This window comes from Chanodichthys erythropterus, chromosome 12 (genome assembly GCF_024489055.1).
Source record: "Chanodichthys erythropterus isolate Z2021 chromosome 12, ASM2448905v1, whole genome shotgun sequence".
NCBI lineage: Eukaryota > Metazoa > Chordata > Actinopteri > Cypriniformes > Xenocyprididae > Chanodichthys > Chanodichthys erythropterus.
The window spans coordinates 27207771-27234040 of NC_090232.1; the positions used below are offsets into that span (position 1 = coordinate 27207771).

At 36.8% G+C, this 26270-nt stretch overlaps 1 protein-coding gene across 5 annotated transcripts in view; it reads right to left on the reverse strand.

Moving 5' to 3' along the window:
* The window catches only part of rims1b (regulating synaptic membrane exocytosis 1b), a 106839-nt gene extending 81952 nt beyond the window's left edge, over nt 1-24887 (reverse strand). For all 5 annotated transcript variants that reach the window (XM_067402377.1, XM_067402378.1, XM_067402376.1 and 2 more), the window contains exons 1-2: nt 24712-24887; nt 4188-4401 (exon numbers count right to left, since the gene is read on the reverse strand). In XM_067402377.1, the coding sequence (XP_067258478.1) occupies nt 4188-4401; nt 24712-24878 (381 nt within the window). In that variant the 5' untranslated portion in view covers nt 24879-24887. The remainder of the gene's footprint in view (nt 1-4187; nt 4402-24711) is intronic.
* Nucleotides 24888-26270: the final 1383 nt, after the last annotated feature.

Here is a 26270-nt window from a genome sequence, read left to right on the forward strand (position 1 = left end):
TGCAAAAATGTCAACAATTCTGTGTTTTACTATCAATATGGGGTGCTGTGTGTACATTGATGAGGATTAACATTAACTTACATGATTTTAACAAATGGCTGCAATATAACAAAGAGTGAAAAATGTAAGGGGGTCTGAATTCTGTACCCACTGTATGTATATATATATATATATATGTATATATAATATAAAAATGTATGTTAAGGAATTTAAATTATGGACACATTAATATGGAAATTCTGGTTGATTCCTAAGTATTTATTGTCATTTAAAGGTACAGTATGTAAATTTTGCCGTTAGAAGTTGCATATTCAAAACAATGAAAAAGGCGTAGCTTAATCACACTGTAAAGGAGTGTGGAATGATGGGAGTTGTCATCTTCACCTCCACTGCCGATGGAAATCAATCCAACAGAACTCAGAAATCATGCTCATGGATGAGGTAATTAAATAAAATTGTATAACTTTTACGTTTGATCACATGATTTTACTTAATTGTAATGAATTATCCGCAAGTAACGTAATGTTTAATCCTTTTTGCGTGAGTTTAAAATATTCTAGCTGACCCCCCAGAGTGAGTGTTTTAAGGTGACCATTATGTCAGAACGTTTGCCCTTATTGTTTCCATGGCGACGCACCATGCTTGTCACGTGACAAATCGCAGCCACAATAACACTGTATGACAGATGCATCACTATTATTTTGTTTTTCCTTTTTTATTTAAAATATTCACAAACTTGCTTACCATCTCATCAACTATCATAGTGTGTTTTGTCATTTAAAATCCTTTATAAATTATCTTTATCTTGATCTATAACGCAAGATGGGTGCCGCCATCTTAATAACCGACTGCAGAATCCTGTCAGTAGGATGTACAGCAGGTGAATTCATCAGTTTCTCCTGAAATACATGCAAGTAAGTGGCTGGTGAACTGGAAGAATAATAGAGTAAACTTTATAGTTACTTAGGCCCACTATATGTGTCTGATATGAATAAACTAGGGCTGTCAATCGATTCAAATATTTAATCGTGATTAATCGCATGATTGTCATGAGTTAACTTGTGATTAATCGCAACTTAATCTCACATTTTCATCTGTAATCTTTACATTTTTTCCGTAACAAAACATTGAAAGCTCAGCCAAACAGTTGATCATAGCTGTACAGGGCAAGTTTTTATTTCTCATCTCCATAAATATATCTAGTAGTAGAGATAATGCAAGGGCTATAAATCATTTGGGGTTATCCTTTGCTAAAACTTCCTCCGCGTCATGGAGAGTGCAATTTATGGTTGCAATGCATAGCAACGACAGACGCCACGGGAGTGCAAGCACTTTGGAAAGTAGGAGAAAGCGGCACGGCTGCGCTTCCCTTGAGTTTTTAGATGTGACATGTGAACGACCCCCTATGGCTGCATCCTCATTTCTCCAACCATGGGCTAGGCCACGGGTCAAACAGAAAATGTGCGCTGCATTAACTGCACGTTAATAAAATTAGTGCCGTTAAAATGAATTTGCATTAATGCGTTATTAACGCATTCATTTTGACAGCCCTAGAATAAACGTCAGCAAATTATAATTGAATGGATTGTTATTGGTGCTTCCACTGATGTCTGACATCAGTGTGTATTTTACAAACTTTAAATGTATTGTTTACTGGTGCTTCTACTACTCCTTAACTGCATTGCTGTGATATATGACAAGTGCTGAGTGCGTCCGTCTCGCAGCCAAAGCGCGAAAGCACGAAAGCACAGTTTGAATCTGGCAGTTATGTGATGTCGCTGAACATTCCAAATCCCATATGTGGGACCGTACTCTCAGGGGCACTGAAATAAAAATCCCATATGTGGGACCATACCGCTCAAAAGGTTAATGCTAAATTACTACTCTATACAAATACATGTCGTCACTTTATTTGTCTAATTAAATTGTGGGGTAACACAGCGCAGTTTTATGTGTTCAAAACAATCATACTAAAAGTACATTTGAAAATACCCATAGTATTTGCAAAAAGGCTGACTTACTATTTATGTATAACACACACTGTATTTAATTACACTGCCATAGACTTGTTCATCAGACTTGTTAAACAGTGTCACACCAATATTGATCCTCGTTTTATTTCTCCTCTTGTCCAAAACTCTTCTTGGGTCATTTGATTTACCTGTATGTTTGCGTTTGAGTTATCTTTGGCGACAGAACCTGCTGCAAACGATAACAAATAATTGTGGTCCATGACGACAATTGTCATGTGCGAAACAACGACAATTGTGGTGTGCTAGATGCTACAACAACTACTTACACATTTTTTTCTCACTGTGTTGCCATGGTTTCTACAGCAGTAAAAACAGAAACCGAGGATAACGTGGACGCAAAGTGCAGGGACGTTATACTGGTTAAAATTGTGAATTTCTGTGGATTTAAACATTGTTGGAAACATTTGGGATAATGTAAGTACACAAGTGAACAAAATATACAGTATAACACTGTGCAAGTGGTTTGGGGATATTTTAATGCAAAAATCGTACATACTGTGCCTTTAATGGCTGGCGATAACCAATAAACAGTTAATATTATTCATCTGTATAGTTATAATTAAAAGATACTAAAAATAAGTGAATTTAGGCATCACAGCATGTACACTGTACAATATGAAAGATGGATTAATATTCCTTAAAACCCATTTTTAAAAGAATATTGTTTGAATAAGATAAATAAGTCCTGGAACCTCTGGGATGATGTTAGATGGTCCTTGAAAAAAAAATTCTAGTTAGTTCAGAGAGTTCTAACCAATTTTATATTAATATTAATTGTGAATGATTAATTGTGTATTATACAAGAGATGCAATGTGTCTGGTCTGAAAAATAGTTTACTACGCATTTAAAAAAAAAAACATTGAAATCAAAAAACAAGAGAGAACTAATGAAATATTAACAACTGATTATGTTTTAATTATTGTATGCTTTTTCCTATGAGCTTTTTGTTTTTCTATGCATTTTTGTTTTTGTTGTTGTATAGAACATAAAACCTGAAGCAGTAGTTTGCCTTTTTTGCCAAAAATTTAGTCAGAAAAATACCTTAACCAAGTTTAGTGTTTTGTTCTTCCCAAATATTTAAAAAAATAAATAAAATATTTTCCTCATATTTTGATGGTCTAGTCGAAATTGTAGGTTAATGAAAAACAAATATCACATTTGGCTACTACTTTACTTGTTTGAAGTGTGAGAACAAACGGGATTCAGAGGAATCTCTCAGGTTTCATTAAAAAAAATACTTCATCTGTGTTTAGAAGATGAACCATATGGGTCATATGGGTTTGGAACAACATGAGGGTGAGTAACTGATAACAGAATGTTCATTTTTGGGTGATCTAATCCTGTAAGATAGTTTTAGATAATGATGTAAATCTTAAAATAAGCAGAAACAATTAAACATCCAATATCAGCTTAAAATACTGGCCAATTATTAAAATGGTGCCAATACACTGTGCATCACAGCATTATAAAGTTGAGCTGCTATAATATGCTTTATGTTATATCAACAGTATCCACAGAAAACTGCTTTCAGAGCCCCACTCTTACTATTCCTTTTTGAAAACTTTTAGATGGACTATATGTGACAGTAGGGGACCTCACCCAGCTGGGCAGGACGGAACTAAAGCAGATTGTTCCTCAGCATGCCCAGTGAGATGAGTCCATTCTCAGGTAAGTCACTCTAGAGGAGGGAGGGTGTCTTTAGAGACAGCAGGCAAGGATGAGCTCTTAAAATAGACCTTCACATGTTGTGCTGCTGGAAATGGTCCCACACATTACCCTGCTGCTGCTTAGCAAAGTCAATGAAGATTTCACTCAAAGAACGGAGTCTTTATAAAGCTCAGAGGAGCTGTGGGTGGTTTAGACTTCACAGTCCAAATCTGTAGACTTGTTTGGATAGGAGAAACTGAGATTAACTGTTTGGATTCTTGATCTGGACTCGCCAATCCATCAAAATTCTATGATTTATACAGATTCAGCAAATTCCTCATAAGTGAATCAACCAAACAACAGATATGTAGTTACAAACAGTAAAAGACTGAAGCAAGCATAAAAAAATAAATATTAAAATGGTAAATGACGTGTAAATGAAAGTGACTCTACAGTGAGAAAGACAACATGGAGGACGAGGGAAAAAACAAGCAATGGGTCCTTACATTATTTGAACGCAATGACACTCTTCCCCCACAGCGGGCGCAGAACTTGGTCTGGCAGTAGGAACACAGATGCCCACAGCCATCTGCAAACTTGGTCTTACGGCAGATGCCACAGGTAGGTGCATCATCTTTATGGACAGCCTGCTGTCGTTTCGTTTCTGCCCCAATCTTCCTCACCTGCTCCTTATAACTCTCAAACTGCTGGTGCAGTGTCCTGACAGACAGAAAATAAGATGGAGAGAAAGAAAAGAGAGAAAGAGAGAGAGAAAAGAGAAGCGTTTGTTTGTTAGTTTTTTAGAACTGAAAAACAACCAGCGTTGCTATTGTTAACTACTAATAAAATGTAAAAAAAAAAAAAAAAAAAAAAAAGGCAATTGAAACAAAGCTGAAACCAACCCAGGTACCCCCAATATAAAACATTAAATAACACTGCAGCATAGCATGTTTGTCTTAAAGTTACAAATGTCATGAAGATTTAAAAGAAACATTTTATAATGTATATCTTTTTCTTGGACCCCCAGCACTTTTAAGTACATCCAGGCATCCATGGATATATACATGCTGTTCTAAAACCCAACAGGTACACATTGTTTTATTGTAGCATTGCAGATTACCAACTAAACAACTACAAAATGATATTTTCCAGATATAAATGAACACATTGAAAAGACATCTTGGCAACGTACATGAGCTATCTGGCTGATGGACAGTATTTAGCATACGTACAACATCATATTATGTCAGAAATGTGCCATATAGTGCGTATCAATCTATAAATCCAGAATTCAATCTCAGATTTGTGTTGAAGCTTTTTTTATATATAAAATACTTTATCTGAATTGTAACCTAACTCCACTTGGTTTTTCTTCTCCCTTCACTGGAATGAAAATAAACTGTAAATGAATTGCCAATGAGGCGCTGCTGTCTGCTTAAAAAAGATGGGGCTTCGTTCCAGAAGCATTTCTCAAAGGAACAGCACATTAGCATAACAGTTCTCTTATAGCAAGTGGTTAGCAGCTCTAATGATCACGGTAAAGGCATTAAGCCATTTAAAATGATTCCCCTGAAAAAAGACACATTGTAAATTGTGAATTCATTGCATTCATTTGTCTGTCAAAGTTGCCTCCAACACTATAGGCTGACAGGTAACCGAAATATTCATCGTCACCTTCGGAGCCCACTGTTTCGTTAAACCGTTACAACGTTTGTCATTTGAAAATGTACATTGGCTACATTGCAGTAAAATCTGGTCTTCAAGAAATCAAAACTGCAAAAGCAAGTGCAAAGCATCACCTTTGTTTGTGGCGAACAGCCATGGTCTGCAATTTCCTCTCAAAATCCCAAACCTGCATAAAATAGTGACTCCGGAATCCACTGAAACTCTCTAACAAATGCACACTTCCCACAACTTCTGGTCTCCATGGCAGAAAATGCTAGCATTCTCTCTTGCTTGCCCACATTTGCAGTTTCCCTTCTTGAATCAGACAGCAGACTGCAGTCCCAGGTATCTGGATGGAGGTTGTGACTTTGGGGAGTCTTGGCCAGTGATGCTATATTACGCAGTCAGGATGAAACCGTTACGTGGGAAGTCGAAGGTGTGGCGACAAGGATGAATCATTGGCAGGAGAATCAAAGAAAAGAAAAGTGACCTCTTTAAGGTTATGGGTGGATATGTTTAAAGAGATTTATGGACATTTTAAGTGCATTATACACTCATATTGAATTACATTACTGAATTGATCTTCTAAATAAGATGACAAGCTTGAAAAATGTGTATGGTTTTCCAGAAGAATAAAGATTATTAACATAAAGTCATTATTTAGGGAAGTACGACAAGCGCTATTAGGCAGATGGATAAACTTCTTTAAGTTCACTAGAGCTATATTTGAAGATATTGACTGGAAAAGTCTAACCTCAGAGCGCTGTTGAGGTGGAGAGGGTTGAGGCAGCTTTTGGGTCAGCACTCAGCTGGGAACACCTGTCACGGTATAGCAAGGGACCAAGTTTCCAGCCATCATGGAAACAAAAGTAAGCCAGCAATACACCTCTCAAAAGTCTGTTATCATTTACTCACCCTTATGTCATTTCAAACATGTATGACTTTCTTCTGTAAAATATATATGGTGAAATATTGAAGAATATGCTGGCCAGTCATTTCCATAAAATAAAAGTCAAAGAGGACTGAATCTGTCATGCTCCAAAGGACCACAAGATATCCAAGGTGATCCATATTATTGTATATTTTATCTTCTTTTTTTTTTTCGTACTGTCTTAATGCTTAATAAAAAGAATAAAACAAAATAAACAAACCAAAACATTTCATAATGATTAGTTAAAGCAGAACTAAGTAACTTTTATACCCTCATAAATAGTTTTCTAAGTCCTTACGATGGTTGATTGACTTGTAGTGGTGTGTTTGAGGTGTGAACTAACTCCCTCTGGCACGTCTATGCCAGAATACAGCACTTGCAAGTTGAGCTGCGCCGACCCGACACAATCTCGCCTCATGTTCACGTTCACGCGAGAGTAACAAAATGCCGTACGGTAATTCAAAAACAATGTATATATTATGACTTTATAAGACAATTTTGAAAATTACCCACCTCCATCGAGATTTCTTGTACTGTATTTGCAAAACTACTGCGCTGGTGAGCGTTGTAGTCGTTGTAGTCCAGAGCTACGCTTGGAGTATTTACGAAAGTGTGATTCACTGAAGGAAACTGTAGGGGGAGCTTCGCAAATCTTACTTTTAAAAAATGCTTTTAAAAAAATGATAGAATTCTAGTAGTTATCATTAACTAATCACCTTTGAGACTACTTTTAATGACAAAAAACTTAGGGATGTTTTTAAAGATACTTAAGATAATGCAATTTGTGTTTGTATCTGTCCAATTTGTGTTGAAAGTGTGGGGTGGCGTGAAAGTCATTAAATTGCTTTGTGTGAGAAACATTGATTATTTTCCCTTTTAGTGATTTAATAACTGAGACTAGATCATTAAGTGAAATCGAGAACTAGATCAGTTCATAAAGAATCATTAAAATTGGTTTTGTGAACTGGAACGACCAACTCACTGAAAAGAACTGACTCGGAATACTGATTTGTTCACAAATAAGATGTTGCTACTTCTCTCAAGAACATTCCATAGAGAGTTAGGACAGATGTCAAAAGTTTCAGTGAATAACAAGTTAAGTTCCAGTCTGCTCATAATAAAGATATTGAACTACTTTTATCATGTGTTTTTGTCATTTTAGACCTTGACAGCCCTGGTCCTCTTTTACTTTCATAATGTAAAAAGTATGGCCAGGATATATTCTAAAAAATGAATAAAATATAATAAACAAAAAAATAAAAAAACTTTTGTTTTCCAAGAAAGAAAGAAATTCACACAAGTTTTAACTCATGAGGGGTGAGTCCATTAATACTGAAATCTCTTGAGCAGTTTTGACAAGAAACTGTAACCATTAGAAACTGCCATTAGAAGGCAGGCATATAAATCTTAATAGAAATGTACAATCAAATTTTCAGGTTTAAATCACATCCTGAATTGTTCTGTGTTTCTATGATGTGTCTAAAGTTTAAAAAGATTGCTGATACTGTAGCTAAATCTGGATCCACTGATTAACTATTATAGAGCTGGCTGCTCATTTGGCCACAGTAGAAAAACCATCGATACATTTCTGTTGGAGCAGACTGAGGTTAGCTCTGAGGATTGAACTTTGGTCTTTCTAAACCTTTCCAAAAGGCAAAACAAGTCCTAAAATAGCTGCTTAACTTAGGGGTGGCCTCTGATGATATCACTGTGAGGTATACTTGTAACTTTGTAAACTTGTAACTTAACTTTGCTAAATCCCAGGAGGACACCAAAAAAAGGTTAGGGACTCAAAAAGTCAAAAACAAAACAAACAAAAAAACACACTCTTTTAAGATATCAGGAAACCTCTGAGAACTTTGAGCGTTCCTTTTATTAGTCAGAAAATTCCTTGTGGGATTGGAGAATACGGGATGACCTCATTCTGCCAAGAAAGTAAGACACAACATAGGGACACCCCAAATTTCTGACTAAAATATGGTAAACTTGTGTGTGTGTGTGTGTGTGTGTGTGTGTGTGTGTGTGTGTGTGTGTGTGTGTGTGTATATATATATATATATATATTAGTTGTGTATATTTTAGTCAAATCTGTTCAGATTTCACAGAAATACAAATGTCCCAACCTGATCAGATTTAACAACTTCACTAGAAAATATTAAGAATAATAAAACATTTAGTTCCGATCCTCAAATTTGATTGACTGAGAGCCATTACAAGAGTACTAATACAGTCCAGCAACAGCACTAAAGATCCTTTCACACTGAGTCAGAAATTCTCGTCTGAAATTTTTGCACGTTAAAAAATAAATACGACCTCACGTATCACGTTTACATAATGCCTCTGAAACTTTTATCCATCATAAAAAAATTCAGACCATGTTAAATTCTCTGTGTTTTTCACATCCGTAGCAAGCTTTTTGAGAGGTGTTTTGACAAATCAGAGCCACTGTACAAGCAAATGGCAAAATCCAGAATGGCATCTGACAAGTTGATCCACTTCGTCTCGCAGCACAAATCACTTTAAGTGCGGAATACAAAGAGACGGAATATAAAAGTTTCATGACTATGTGTAACAGTAGTATTTCCTACACCTACAGTGATTATTTCGGGATAATCCCACAGCTCCTTAATAAGTAGGTGGAACTCTCCTTTCTCGCAACGGAATCTCAGGATTGGATGGACCCAATATTTCCTCTTTCTTTTCATCGTTTTAAGAAGAGGACAACAAAATCATCCTCACTGCGTGAAGAATCCATTTTGTATTTTTTTCACAACGGATTAATTAATACGCATCGGAATGAGTGTGCAAGGTTTCTGCACGTGACAAATTTTTAGGATAACTAATATAAAAAAAAAAAAATCCATACGAAAATTTGCACTCAGTGTGAAAGACCTTCATTGATTGTAGGGCTGGACGATATATCGCATGCGATTGTCACGCGCATTTCGTCAGTAAAGCCGGTTCCCTGATTACCGCTAAATGTCCATCACCTGCTTTCAAATGGAGAGGCATTTAATAGACAGAGCCGTAGTTCACTGACAAGCTATGCAATATCGCGTTCATTATCGAAGGTGATTCATCTGCGATAATAGCTTGTCAGTGAACTACGGTTCTGTCTATTAAATGGCGCTCCATTTGAAAGCAGGTGATGGCGATTTAGCGGTAATCAGGGAACCGGCTTTACTGACGAAATGCGCGTGACAAAAGCATTCAATATATATCCCCCAGCCCTAATTGATTGTATTAATCAACTGTCTGTTTTACAGGTTCCAGACAGACAGTAAGTCTGTGCATTAATGATGGGGATATTTCACTGACACTTTTTGCAGGTTATATTGCTACACCAGTAGGTGGCGACAAGTGACTGTCTTTGTGAGTTAATAAGTGAATCATTAACTCCACTGGCGCATTCATGAACAAAACAAATTACTCTTTAAAGGGGTGGTTGATTATGATTTCACTTTTTTAACTTTAGTTGTTAATGTAAATGTTTAGTGTAATGTTGCTGTTAAAGCATAAACAATGTCTGCAAAGTTACGACGCTCAAAGTTCAATGCAAAGGGAGATATTTTCTTTTAAAGAATTCTCTGTTTAAGAACTACAACAAGTGGCTGGTAGGGACTACAACGAGCTTCTTCCCGGGTCAGTGAAATCACTAACCCTAAAATTTACATAAACCCTGCCCCCAGACACACATGACAAAGGGGCAGAGTCCATGTTGGGCTGCTTTAGAGAAGAGGAAGAGTTGTTGTAGAAAAGTGTTGTTACAATGCCATTTTACGCTGGACTGCTTCACAAACGAGGGTCAATTGAACACTGGATTTGCACAAAAGATTAACAAGACAGCACATGCTAGTCAATGAGTTGAATCAACTACTTCCACAGCAACTACATAAATTTATCAACTAACCATTCAGAAACATCCAGATGCATTCTAAAAGTTTTAACTCTCCATCAGTGTCCGAATTTGGTTTGAACAATGTAAGACTGAACACCATCCTTTAGTGACAATCGTCATTTTGGCTGTGTGTGAGATTCTCCAGCTTTGTTGTTGGTGAGTAACCGAAGCGTGAGCTGTTAAAGCTCCGCTCTCTTCTGGAAAGCAGCTGGGAGCAGCAGCTCATTTGCATTTAAAGGAACAGACACAAAAACGGCATGTTTTTTGCTCCCACCCAAATAGGGACAAATTTGACAAGCTATAATACATGATCTGTGGAGTATTTTGAGCTGAAACTTCACAGACACATTCTGGAGACACCAGAGACTTATATTACATCTTGTAAAAGGGGCATTATAGGTCCATTGAATCATTCATGCAAACAAATCATTCAAAAAGACTGACATACTATTCTTACTATTTCTGTATAAAAAAAGTGTTCTTCCAAATTCGGACTCATAGTCATTGAAGAACAACACAAGAGGCTCTCTGATATACCCACTAAATCATTCACTCAACTGACTGATTTAAAAACATAGATACATTCAGGAATGCCACTACCGTGTTAAGTCACAGATGCACAATGGGTAGACTTTGTTTGCAACCATTTTTTTGCTTTTGGAACAAAAACGGACATACAAATTTGCAATATTGTGTTTAAAATATTACTTACACAATATTAAACCTATTGTAAAACCACCTAGTGTAAAAGCTATCACTTGTGTGATTTTGTTTAATTAAAAGACAAAGGCTAAGGAATTTGTACAAAAAAGTGAAAAAGGAAAATTCCCTCTAATGTGTACGTATTTTCTGTATAGCTCCTCATTGCTCTAGTTTTCATGATCCAAGCCTTAAAATGTCCCTCGGACATCAGAATTTCTCTCTTTCTCTCTTTCCAGACATGGCCTGGCTAGTAATTATCACCCGTTGATTAGATCAGAAGGGTAGGTGTGAGCAAGACAGCAATGAAGGATGGACAGATGGATAAATAGATAGCGAGAGGGAGAATGAGAATAAGGACAGCACAGAAAAGGGAGGAGAGCAGAGAAAAGGGACTATTTCCGTCTCGCTTGCTGGTTCCCGGCTGTCGCCTCGCCTGGGTGTCTCTTTTTTTTCCTTCTCTATTTTTCACAATTTAATTGAAAGTGTCTAGTTGGATCAGAACTCAGAACACGCATACACACAGAAAAATAACCACACAAACTTGACTCAATCATAAGAGGACTTACCACACATTTAGGCTTTACATTGAACTTGGAAAATACAATTTGTAGAATGATCAGTAGTTACACAAAACTAAGGAAGGTTTCTTGCAATATAGCCTGTATGAAATTTTGTACTGTACACAGACCTGTGTATAACTGTATAAATATAAGTAAGGTTCATTCATATAAGTAAAATCTATATTTTCACCAACCATTACATCCATTTGAAACTAGATAAGTATCGATCACTCAATCAGCTCATATGTTAACATCTATTCTTATCCATCATAAGGGAGGCAAAAGAGAGGAAGCAATGGAGAAAAGTAGTGATAATGAAGGAGAGGCTAAAGTCACCAGCGGTTACAGAAAACAATGCTGTATAAATTATCCAATTGTCATACTTATGTAAATATAAAATATAAAGTATGCATTTATAGAAACTGACTCAAGAACTGTTTAAAGGATTCATCGGGTGAGTATACTACAGTACTGCAGTCTGGTGCACGTATTGTGTGTACACAATTTGTAGTCAGAAATTTACATAAACCTTGCAGAATCTAAATGTTAATAATTAAAAAGAAAGAGAGAAAAGAATCATAATGCACAGCCCTGAATAAGCTATTTTACATTACAGATGTTTACACCACAAGACAGAATAATAGCTGAATTTACAAAAAAATTTCAGTTTACATACACTTGATTGTTAACACTGCCATCACCTGGATGATCCATGACTGTTTTTATGTTGTTCATGAGTCCCTCGTTTGTCTTAAGCAGTTAAAGGGTTAGTTCACCCAAAAATGAAAATAATGTAATGTATTACTCACCCTCATGCCGTTCTACACCCGTAAGACCTTCGTTCATCTTCGGAACACAAATTAAGATATTTTTGTTGAAATCTGATGGCTCCGTGAGGCCTCCATAGCCAGTAATGACATTTCCTCTCTCCATTAATGTACTAAAAACATATTTAAATCAGTTCATGTGAGTACAGTGATTCAATATTAATATTATAAAGCGACGAGAATATTTTTGGTGCGCCAAAAAACAAAATAACGACTTATTTAGTGATGGCCGATTTCAAAACATTGCTTCATGAAGCTTCGGAGCGTTATGATTTTTCTGTGTAAAATCAGCTGTTCGGAGCGCCAAAGTCACGTGATTTCAGCAGTTTGGCGGTTTGACACGTGATCTGAATCATGATTTGACACAAAAGATTCATAACGCTCTGAAGCTCCATGAATACGAATCCATCAGATTTCAACAAAAAAAAATTCTTAATTTGCGTTCCAAAGATTAACGAAGGTCGTACAGATGTGGAACGGCATGAGGGTATGTAATTAATGACATTATTTTTATTTTTGGGTGAACTAACCCTTTAAACTGCACTGTTCTGTTCTTTAGGTCCTGCACATTCTTTGGTTTTAGAGCATCTTCTGCATATTTAAACCCTTTCCAGCAGGGGCGTCACTAGGCCTTTTTTAGGGGGGCTTCAGCCCTAAACTTCTGCCCAGCCCCCCTAAAAAAATATATTTGATTAATAAATTTTTGATCGCTTCAGTCCCCTTTAAAAAAACTAATTTGAAACGGCGGCAAGCTGCGTCAAGTTTTGGCTCCTCCCCTTATCTGAGTCTGCTTGTATTTAGCGCATTTTTCAATCTGCAGGGGCGCCGAGCAGAGCGAACATCAGAGAGCACAAGGTGTGTGTCGTGTGTGCGTGCATTTATTGATAGATTGCTAATGCTATGATATTACATCTGCATCGGTGCAGTTCTTTGTCATAAATGCGTTGCAGTCTACATAATGTAATGTTACTGGAGCATTGGGAGCACACGGGACGGCTCGGTTTCTCATCCAATACCAATACGTTTCGCTGCGTTCACCTTCAGCCCTTATGTGATAGTTGTTTTTTATCCCTACAAAAATGAAGTGATTAACACCCATGAAAACATACTTTAGATTCAGAAAACGATCATGATTTATTTTAATTTACTTTTTACAATTACAGACATATTATAATGTATTTTGACATTACATTATGCAGCCATGCACAGAAATGACACACATCATTGTCTGAAAGCACTACGTTAGATGGCCCAGAGAGAGAATGTGGAGTTATTTTGTTTTGTATTATTAAATATAGTTTTGTATTAAGTAATAATGAATCAGGAGGAGTGTCATGATACATAAATAAGTGTAGAGTAAAGGGATTTTTGATTTTCTTGATTTATACTATTTATACTAGATTTGAATTGATAATTCATGTTGTTATTTTTAATAAATAGAAATAAATATAGAACAGATTAATCATATTGCCAATAGACAATTACATTAATACATGGTTTGTCTATATTCTTAATGAATATTAGCTGGTTAGTTAAAATACTTAAAATGACATCAATTTTCATGGGGTGACTTTATGAATATCCAACTGTATTGTTGATTATAAAGGCTAAAAAAACTAAAATATTTCATTGTAGATGGATATACAACATTTTTTCTTGTCGTGCGGGAGTAGGTCTGCAAATGAGCAACAGTCATAGACAGTAAAAGAAATGGACACAGCGACCCCATTGGAACTCAATTGAGACAAGTGAAGCCCATTTTTAGCGATTTTTAGCACTTCCCTTTCTGACGCGCAGACTCAAACTAAGCTTGATGACGTCCGCAACCTGTCTGACAGATGTAAATCTTCTAGTAGCTGTGCGTGCAAACTGCCATCGTTGATCTTGCAGAGACGGCGAGCTTGAGCGGGGAGTTCTTTGGCGTGAGTGAGCAGGAGTAAGTATTCTGATTAATTATTTTGTATAGTATTTTAAAATGTAACGCCAGTACGCCATATTAAGTTAATGCATACTATTGCCTGCGAGCTTCTCCTCCTGTCTGTACGGTAATTTCTCTACTGTGCGACAGAGAGTCGAGTGGTTATGACGCAATCGTTAGCCTATTTTTACAAAAACTGTTTCTACGGGGCCATAATGTAACATAGAAGGTAATGGAGCCCTTTATACATTGTCGTGTATGTTTAGAAATAAATTATGGACAAATGGAGTCTTTAAACGCCTCAGATGTAAAGTTATTCGCTGTCAAAGTGACGCCAAAATGAATGGGAGTCAATGGGATGCTAACGCAAGTGAAGTTCTGCTACAAGATAGCGGCACGCAGCCGACTTCAACTTCCGGTCGACATCCTTGGGCACTGGCAACAGTCAGTCAAATAATATTTTTTTTAATCATACCCTTATTGGGGGCTGAGCCCCCCTAAAATCAAAATCCTAGAATCGCCCCTGCTTTCCAGCAGTGACTGTATGGTTTTGAGATCCATCTTTTCACTTAATTATGAAATATTACCAAAGCTGCAAACAGGGTTCAGATTGTTCACCACAGGGAGAACACCAAAAACAAAAACAACACCAAAATGTTCAATCAACTTTGAGAGAAGCATTCAAAATGTGTACCACTGATGCACTAACTATTAGCTAACCCTCATTTATTTAAAAACCCTTCAGACCAAAGAAACAAAGAAAGCAATGTCTCTAGATGTGATTTTGACTGTAAATTTAAAAAAATGATTCTAGCTGTTTGCTCAGTTTATTTAAATAAAATGAGCTGAAACAACACAAATCTTTAGTTGTTTTTTTTACTTTATTGTCAATGGCACTCAATTTAATTACATTAAATGAATTAAATTTGTAAAATGTTAAATTCACTTAAATAATTTCTGTTGCACTGAATGAAAGTGGGCAAGTGGATTTCTAGTTCCCAGCATGCTTTGCATAGGGATAGTTCAGGAGAGTAAATGTTAAGTGCTGTTTAACGTGTTTTTTAGTAAAGGGAAAGGCTTGTTAGTGTTTAATGCTGGACATTTAAAAGAGTTTCTATGTTGAAAATTTTGTGGGTTACCACTGTGCTGAAGAGTAGAGCTTGTTGTTAGGTTGTGGGTGGCGAAATTAAACTATCATGCATGTTGCTTTACTCGTTGAGCCATAGCTTTGTGGGAATCAATGCAGTGATAGGTAACTTCTTGTTCATTATATTCACATGCTATAGCTATAAAAAGTTATGTATGAACATGTTCCAGACTAGCTATTTATTGTAACTCGTAGAAAGATCAGTTGATTACAGTGCTGCTCTTCTTCATACACAAATTAAGCCATCTGCATATGGACTGTGCCCGAATTTAAGTTCATACAACAAGACTACAATAAATCAGTCCAGTTTTGTTGGAAAAATATAATTCTATTTCATGGAAACATTTTAATTAAGTTCACTCAACAAATTATTTTTCTGACACAGAAAATTAAGTTTGTTCAACAAACTATTATTTGTTTAAATGCACTTTGTACTTTGTATAAACTTAACTTAATTGTGTGGAAAGTTTTCCTTAATTCAATTAAGTAAGTGTTTGAACGTATGTTTTAAATGTTTTAAAACAGTAAACTAGAATAACTAAGTGTGACGGTCAAAAACATCTAGCATGTTTACATACATTAAAAAACTGTTGATGTGAAGAGCTGCTTTTACATTATACAGCACTAGTTTAAGTTTCTCAAAGTTACCTGTCAAACATTTGTTTCAGCTGATTGTAGGTATGTCATCCACATCATCCAGCATTGCCTACTTTACTGACTGAGAAATCACGCCAAATGATTCAATGAAGAAGTGGTATGAACAAATAGAATTTAATTTCAAATCGATTTAATCTATTTGGCAAAGCTGTTTGGCCAATTAAATTAAATTAAACACTAAAAAGAATAATTATTTCACAATTAATCTATGGCTGGTTATTCAGCCAACAGAAACAGGAGACACATATTAGTCACTTATTTCTGATGCTGAAATTTATTCTCAGATAAATGTTTCTCAGGCTATGGTTTGGTCACAATAACAATCTTATATGCCAGAAACATGTCACTTTATTTCATAAAGAAAGCAAAATATCATGGTTATTTAAGCAAATGAGCTATAAGCTGTGTCATCACTAAGTCACGTAAGTTATTTCCCATCATACCTTTTAGTTGGGAAAAGCAACAGTATGTTTCAGTATATTTCGCTAGCGCTGTATATTTCTATGGCATCACTGTTGAAGAGTAATTAGCTGGTAAAGTGGATTTACTTATTGTAGAGTTAACAAAAGTTATCATGAGCACTGTAATGTTTGAAGAGGATGTCCAACGCTATCTCACGACCAATTCGTACTTATTCTACGAGGTGGCTATTTCGTATAAATTCATACGACCTCACTCGTGCGAATTCGTACGATTTGTCTAAACCCCAGTGACGGTTAGGTTTAGGGGCGGGGTTTGGGGTAGGTCATTCGTATGAATTCATACGAATTTGTCAACTCGTAAAATACATACGATTTAGCAAAAAACGTATGAATTAGTACGAGTGAGGTCGTATGAATTCATACGATTTAGCCACCTCGTAAAATACGTACGAATTGCCGTGAGATCGGGTTGGGATGTCATAACAAATGTCAGTAGACAAAGAAGATTTTAAAACGAGCAGTTCATTCATAAATCCATAAAATCATAACTTCATGCTGTGGAAATATAAACCGGAAGACAGAACACAATGAGCGCTAAAAAAAGGGCGGGGTTACATAAATCTATAGGTTGAGCTGGAAAGAGATTGACAGATCTGAGTGGACCACTCTCAATGTTTTCATGGTGCCTGGGGGGCTCAGTGGTTACACTTTTGGGGGAGATAAACCCATAAATGGGGGGGTAGAGAATGTATTTTAACATTAAAAATTCCCCTTTAAGTACAATAACAAAAGACTTGTACTTCGCACAGCTGCTGGAAAATAGCTCTCACTTTTTCTCTAGCTCATTTACTCCCATGAGCTGGCACTTCAGATGTGACCTGATCAAAGTCACATCTGTTTTATTTGTCATATGGCAAACAGCCTAAATTATATGCTATAATTTTCAAACTTTTGAGAAAGTATTATATATGAGTGCAAGTTCCAGAAAAGTAGATAATGCCTGTAGTAAACAATTGCAAAGTGATGATGGAAAATGGTGAGCACCTCTCACATTCTCTTTAGAAATGTACAAATCTAGTTACTAATATACATTTGATGCAAATCCATTAACTGCCTCTGAAATCTAAATTGACAGCAATCCATGATGATAAAAGTCATCTGTATCCAGATGTCTCATATAAGTAATAATTATATTGCATGTATGATTCCTTTAAGAAAAGCCTGGAATTAATATAATTATAATTACAAACACACATACAGGTGCCTAAAAAAATCTGGCAGCATCTTTTACTTTGATGTTTGTTGAATGTGTTTGTTGCTGTTGGAAAGGTTTATGTATTTATAGACTAAGTGCCTTTAGTGCCTTTTGTAATGGACCATATGCCTCTCTCATCCTCTCTCACTTATTCTCTCTCCCTTTATTTTTTAATATTCACTGATAGACTTCCGGTTTCCTTTTCTGATTTCTTTTTTTTTTTTTGTTGAGTGGTTTTAAAACTATTTTTGAAATATATATACAAGTATAAAGTATATATAGGCGTATACAGTATGCAGCACCTTCACTGATGCATTGATGTGATCCCATTGGTGATTGTATTGGTGAGAATTGCTTTGGTAAACTGGGGATTTCTCTGACTATAGCCATCACACGCGCACACACACACACAATTCCCAGGCAACCCATGCAAAATGCTTGTTCATTAAACTTTCATGTTGTTGAGTGCTAAAGAAGCAGCTTTTCTCTCCCTTTTCTTCAGACACTTTTTACTCTTTTTACATCATGTAAGAGAATCCCCTGTTTTTGTATTCCCAGAAGCTCATGATAACCTATGCTAATACCAGACACCTTCAAGACCATGAACTACAGCCAATAACAGTATTGAATCATCCACTAACTGGTGTCTCAAAGGAGGTCAAATGACCTTAACATTTATGTGCAAACATGAAATGGCTACTAACTGGTTGCAATTATTAACCAGTCAATTTGGTGCTTAGTCAGGGCAGTTTAGTGTTAGTGGAGCAGATGAACCTCTTCACATTTCAAAGCAAACACTCATAATGACGCAAGCTGACTCGTGCTCATACACAATTAAATGTAAGTGAGAATTCATGAGGGAAGTAAAAAAATAAACATGTTTAATATAGACCACGAACATCTACAGAAGCCTATGACAAGCTCAATTTTTAAATATTTCAGCAATGACTTCCAAGTGTGAGCTATTTTCAGCTCCAATTCATAATTTAATGCTCTCGTTTTTCCTACCAGAAACCTTCCTTATATGCTAAGAAAAAAAGGAAAGGAACAAGAAAAGTTGATCCAACAAACTGGTCTTTTCAACAAACTGATTTTGGTAAGCCACATTATCTTTTTATAAAGGACTTTTCTTCTGCAACTGTTTTGAGATGGAGTCTGGCAAGAGGCTGTCTTCAAAAATTGTACCTATTTCATAAGTCTAGAAGGAGAAATGGTTGCCACTCTTTTACTCTTAGGCCCTGTTTACAACTGGTATTAAGATGTGTTTTGGTTGATCAGATCACAAGTGGACGAGGGAGACACAAACCCGTTTACACCTGGTGTTTTAGTCCAACTCTTTTGTCCACTTACAACCACTGCTGTCCTGATTTCTATGAGGGAAGGGTCCATGGGTTTTTTTTCAGATCTTTCAAACTAATGGACAAAATATGCTTGCGCAATTTACATATGAACGCACACGGAGACCAAATAAAAACATACAGAGAGCAGCAGCTTTCGTTTCTGCTCTGATAGCCACAAGGCCGTGCCGAACACTGTGAGTGCAAATCAGAAATGGTGAGACAAACATTGTGCTTGGTATGATTTTCATCTTCAAACCAAACTTGGGTCTTCAGCCTATAGAATTTAAATCCCCTCTGACAAGCTCGCTTCCCATAATGTTTACGTGTCAGGTGAGTAGGTGATGTTTTGTGGCTGTTTGAACGCAATAGACCAGATTAGCATTTACATTAAGAAAGTAATCTAAAAGTAATCCGTTTTCGAATACCTCTGGAAGTGGTTGAAAGCTCAAAATGTTTTACACCCCATTTACACTTGTATTTAATGTATTCCACTTGTGATCTGATCGACCAAAATGCATCTTTATACCAGTTGTAAACAGGGCCTTAGTAGTCACAGGGAAAAAGAAACAATTAGAAAAACACATTTTTCTAAAAGGATGCAAATGAAATACTCGCTTTTACCTCGACACAATAATTTCTGTTACTTTTACTTGCTTTTTCTTGAGTTTTCAGAGTTATAACTTAATTTTCTTTAGCATAAATACAAACCCAGGCTCACTGGAAAAACATCCTTGTGATGACATTTCTGCAAAATATTTGTGTTGCTTGCAAGTTTTGCATCATTTTCAAAGTAAAATGTCCAGTGAGTGGCACTAAAAGTGCATTCAATTTTCTTCTAAACAGATGAATGTGAATGTGGCAACATTTTATTACGTTGGTTGTTACACATATCATGGCAGTTAGGTAATAAAATGTCTAGTGAGTGCTGCTAAAAGGTTAATGCTCTATCACATTTGAAAATAACATACCACCCACACAAAACCTTCCCGATAGTGTTAAGTAAACGTGAAATAACTCAATATGGTGATGCAAATGCCAAAATGCATGTTTACAAATCATGCACTGTGTTTAAACTCATAATAAAGTAGTGTGCAAGGATCCACACGAAAATACACTACCGCTCAAAAGTTTGGGATCGGTAAGATTTTTAATGTTTTGAAAAGAAGTTTCATCTGCTTACCAAGGGTGCATTTACTTAAAGGTGCCCTCGAATGAAAAATTGAATTTATCTTGGCACAGTTGAATAACAAGAGTTCAGTACATGGAAATGACATACAGTGAGTCTCAAACTCCATTGTTTCCTCCTTCTTATATAAATCTCATTTGTTTAAAAGACCTCTGAAGAACAGGCGAATCTCAACATAACACCGACTGTTACGTAACAGTCGGGGTGTACGCCCCCAATATTTGCATATGCCAACACATGTTCCCAACATTATGAAAGGCATTAAGGGCAGCCAGTATTAACGTCTGGATCTGCACAGCTGAATCAACAGACTAGGTAAGCAAGCAAGAACAATAGCGAAAAATGGTAGATGGATCGATAATAACTGACATGATACGTGATATCATGATATTTTTAGTGATATTTGTAAATTGTCTTTTTAAATGTTTCGTTAGCATGTTGCTAATGTACTTGTAAATGTGGTTAAAGTTACTATCGTTTCTTACTGTATTCACAGAGACAAGAGCCGTCGCTATTTTCATTTTTAAACACTTGCAGTCTGTATAATGCATAAACACAACTTCATTCTTTATAAATCTCTCCAACAGTGTAGCATTAGCCCGTTAGCCACGGAGCATAGCCTCAAATTCATTCAGAATCAAATGTAAACAATATAACAGTATGCAGTACTCACATAATCTGACGCATGCATGCCGCATGCATGACGAACACTTTGTAAAGATCCATTTGAGGGTTATATTAGCTGTGTAAACTTTGTTTAGGCACTGTTTAAGGCAAGCGCGAGCTCCGTGGGCGGAGAGTACGAGATTTAAAGGGGCCGCACAGCATAAATCGGCTCATATTTAATGATGCCCCAAAATAGGCAGTTAAAAAAATTAATTAAAAAAAATCTATGGGGTATTTTGAGCTGAAACTTCACAGACACATTCAGGGGACACTGTTTTCTATTTGAAAATATTTTAGAATGTAATTTATTCTTGTGTTGGCAAAGCTGAATTTTCAGCATCGTTACTCCAGTCTTCAGTGTCACATGATCCATCAGAAATCATTCTAATATGTCAATTTGCTGCTCAAGAAACATTTATTGTTTACAATTGTACAAAATATTTGTGTACAATATTTTTTTCAGGATTCTTTGATGAATAGAAAGTTCAAAAGAACAGTGTTTATTTGAAATCTAATCTTTTGTAACATTATAAATGTCTTTACTGCCACTTTCAATTGATTTAATGCATCCTTGCTGAATAAAAGTATTAATTTATTTAATTTCTTTTCAAAAAAAAAATTAATAAAATTCGTACTGACCCCAAACTTTTGAACGGTTTTTGTATTTTAGATAAATCCTGTTCTTTTTAACTTTATATTCATCAAGGAATCCTGAAAAAAAAGTACACAACTGTTTTCAACATTGATAATAATAACAAATATTTCTTGAGGAACTAATCAGCATATTAGAATGATTTCTGAAGGATCATGTGACACTGAAGACTGGAGTAACAATGCTGAAAATTCAGCTTTGCCAGCATGAGAATAAATTACTTTGTAAAATTCAAATAGAAAACAGTTATTTTAAACTGTAATAATTTTTCACAATATCACTGTTTTTTACTGTATTTTTAATTAAATAAATGAAGCCTTGGTGAGCAGACGAAACTTCTTTTAAAAACATTAAAAATCTTACTGATCCCAAACTTTTGAGCTGTAGTGTAAGTGTTTATTAATATATAATATGCCTTTCTAATCTTAATTTGTGTGAAAAGGAATAAAAGTTGTTGGTATTTTGCTGTCACTAGTGTTCATTTTAGCTGGAAACTGTAGTGAACTGTATTAGGTAGCTAGACGTATTTATAGTTTTGCCAAAAATGTTGGTATATGTACAATTTTCCATTGAGCCTATGTTGTTATTACATTCAAAGTCAGAGAGAGTGCACCAAGCTTATGTTTTTACTTCCAAAAATGAAGACAGCATACAACACTCATGTTTTCGAAATGATACAAGAGGAAGTTAGAGGAGCTCTGAGGGGGAAGTATCGAGTTTTGTTTGTAGATCTCCAAGTTTTAGCAGATTTGGAGAATATTATGATGACATTAAAGTGTTTTTATTTTAGTTGTGCTTGAAATTTACATAACTTGTGATTAAGTTTAACTTTGCATGATTATATACAAATGTGATGTGAGCACATTAGCATCTGTATCATACTACGTGACCTGACCAGGTGTTGCATTCACACATCACCTCTCAATGATTAGCTCTGACCTGTTCTCAAGGCTGCCTGAAACCGTATGAACAGCTTGATTACATGGTTTTATCTGTCCCAGCTGGGCTGTTCTCAGCTAAGACTGAGATAAAACACAGTTACCCATCAAAAAATATACCAATATAATATCTCAGACAAGCATTTCATCAAATACTGCTGCTGCTGTTACTGACAACAAACAAAGCCCAAACAACACCCAATGCTAACTATCATCTAGCACATACAAATCAACCTAACCAACTGAATATAAGAAAAAAATAACACAAAGACTGCAGAAGTGCTATTCACATTTCTCTAAATATCAATAGACATAATGGTTTTAAGTGATGAAAATTAAGCCTAATTGAGAAAATATGTGTGCTCTGTGTCATCTATAAGTGAGGTTGTGTCTGAACTCACCTAATGTCTGAGTAGGAACTATATTTGAAGAATGTTAAAAAAGTTTATCTGCCATGTTGGCTTTGTCATGTGACCTGTGTCACTCACCACTTCTCTCCCATGGCCTCATGGTAAAGTGTCAATCGAATGCACACTCCAATATCTCAGCGTAAATAGGTGGTCATGCAGGTACTTTTTTCAAATATGTATTCAGACATATACTCTTTAGGCATAATGTTTTTTGCATACTACAGTAGCTGAAAAGTAGGTGTATTTGAATGCAGCATAAATATGTCATACAATATGGTCTCTAAGGGTGACTTATCACCTATATGAACAGACTCTTTGATTTTGGTTTATATATTTAGGCCTAAAACAGGGAAATTGTTTCATAACACACCTTAGTGTACTCTCAGTTTACCATACTTCTATTTACATATTTCTAATCTATGATTATTACTGCATGTGGATAGAGTAGTTGCTTATTTCATGGAAAGTGTAGTGGAAACCCTTTTCAAAAAGCACAAATGGTTCATTAAGCATGCAAGATTAAGATTATGATAAATCTGTAGGCCTACTCATATTTTCTACATCTGTCTGCCTTTAGTACACCGTGAACTTTACAGATAGTGTCATGGACAAACACGAGGCCATTGTTGAGTAGTTGTGAAGAGATAATGAGACAAACGTTCATTTTGAAATATGCTTCTCCTCTCAGCACATTAACTATACATGCACACAAACACCCCACTGCCACACATTTCCAGATGTGACTGGTGAGTCGTGATGTAGTGGCTCCCATGACTCAATCATCGCATGGTCAAAGAAGCTAGGCTATAGATTACCATTTCCGTTGCAGATTAGTCGTCATAGGAAAAATTATATAACCTTGCCTCAATTTTCTACCACGTCATTTCCGTCTGAAGAGTAGCTTAACTGTAAGGGAACACAACTCAGTCAGAGCCAGCAGCACTCGGCGTCAGCTTCTTATCCAAATCATTCATGCCGACGACAGGGAGATGATGGTTGTCACATGACATGAGAAGAAATTGTAGGCCTATTTTAGATCCCCAAAACACACAATAATCACTACACTCGTAACTTCCAGTAGTCTATATCTTAAAAATGCACATTTTTAGTTTGTAGTCGTCCTCACATGCATCGGGTGAGCCAGGCGTAATAAACGCGAGCCAATCACGAACCACACCCCGTTTGTAAAGCGGCGAAAGACTGTATTTCTACTCCAGATTATGGATATCTTCGAATAGATTGTCAATAGACATAAAACAGACGTTTTAGCTTCCTGTCGTTTAACTTGTATCACATTAGACGTGCTTTCTTTCTTTACACACCAGCGTGCAAGCCCAGTACAATAGGCTTTCGCCAAGATAACACTCGCTGTATGTTAAAGCCTACCATATGAAATAGTGTTTGGGCGACTGATGAGGGCGAAGAAGAGCACCTTGTGTTGCCCCCGGAGGTGCATCGGGTGGAGTGGGGTGGCTCGCAGTTGCGAAGTATGATTCATCCTCGCTCTCTGTCACGCCCCATCTCTCCGAATGCTTTCCGTGGTGCACCTGTAACTCGCCTGACCTCAAATCTAGCTAATTTCTACTCATACGACTGTTAAAACCAAGCAATACAAAGCTCATCTGTTGCATTAACTCACGCGTTCTATATACAGAGGCCACTGCAACTAGACGCTTTTATCCAGGATACTTAGACCCAACGGGTTCTTAAGCTGCAAAATCACTTCATACGATTTTAGGGAATCACAATCACACTGGTTTGACTGGTAGTGAAAGGTCACGAAGCTAAGACTCAAAAGAAAACTGAAAGTGTCGAAAACGTCTGTGGATACACAAAGGAAATCGTCCAGCCCTTACTTTAGCATGGCTTGTTCCTTCTCCTCTTCTTCCCTTTGCCGAACCATCACTGCCATGATTATTTTCCTTTCCTCCTCCGTGAGGTGACTCAAGTCCGGCATATCAGGCATGGGAACCGGCACGGTGGGTGGGCGAGGGCCGCTTTGGGGCCCTACCGAGGCGGACATCTTTTGCCCTGCTCCCAGGCGTATCTATTGGCAGTATCCCGAGCGCTGGAGCCACACCTCACGACATGGTCCACGGATAGAGCAGCGTTCTTTGAGAATAGTGCAAATCTCGCATGGTTTCAGGCACACACAACTGTGCTTTTGTTTCTCTTAGTGTTTTTTTTTTTAAACCCACCCCTCCTCTTTTCTCGCTACCCCCACCCCCGCCTCTCTCCTCCACCTCCAGTTACGGGAAGCCCATCATCTCTACGCCAGGAGACGACGCAAACAGAGGGACTCCGGCATTAGCTGGCAGATCTGTGATTTCCCCCTTCACTGAACCGGGGGCTCAGTATTGGGCGATGGCAAAGGCGGAGTCCGTCTCTCGCCCACTGATCTCTCTCTCTCTCTCTCTCTCTCTCTCTCTCTCTCGCTCTCAGAGAAAGAAAGAAGAGTCAATAGAAATGCAGATGTGCATTTCCGCGTATACACCATTTTCAACCACGCTTACTCATTTGTGAAATTGGCAAAAAAGCATTTATATGCAAGTTATACTTTCGTGTCCTTTTTCATATCGGTGTGTGTGCTCGACCACGCAACTTCACAAGCACGTTCGACTCTGTATTTGTAGGACTAGCCTATCAGTAGTTCGGTGCACACTCTTGCCAGGCTATTTTTAGAATCGCTTTCGCTGACCACTTAAATACAATCAATTCGTCTGTTTTGTCTGACTGAGGGATGGGTGTAATGAAATTATCCGCGAAAGTCTCATGTGCACATAACATAAACCATCTAGACATCTCAAAAAAACTGTAGGCTATGAAACCCAGATGGCCTGTATAGCTGTCAAATTGATTTTTGAATGCATGGTCGAGTTGAAACTAAAGCAAGTCAACAATCAACAGAGAAAAAGAAAATCCAACAATAATCCAGTTTAAACTATTAATTAATTGATTACATGTAATGTAAGTGCAGCTGCAGGAGATATTTGTTTTCAGAACCCTGGACAGCGACACAGGACGCGGAAAACACCGCCACCCCTTTCACTACTTTCTTTAACAGCGGATGGACGAAATTGTTCCGCTATGAATCCAATCAACAAAGTTAAAATAGCACATTACTTCAATTATCACGTACTTTTACAGTACAAGTGCATATCTGTTTCTGATGTTAGCATTGGGATAAATACTAACAATATGCATAGGACATGATTTACACAATCAGTTAGATGTGGATGTATTTATGTATAACTGTGTGTGTACAGCATGGTTAGGCTATTTAGGATAACTTCTCAATGTCCAGGGTCATAGTCGCATACACAATGTAAACATGTACCATAGTGTAGGCTAAATTTGTTTTAGGGTGAAGTCAGCTAAAATGGGCCACGTTTTGGTAAGTGACTTATAATACCTT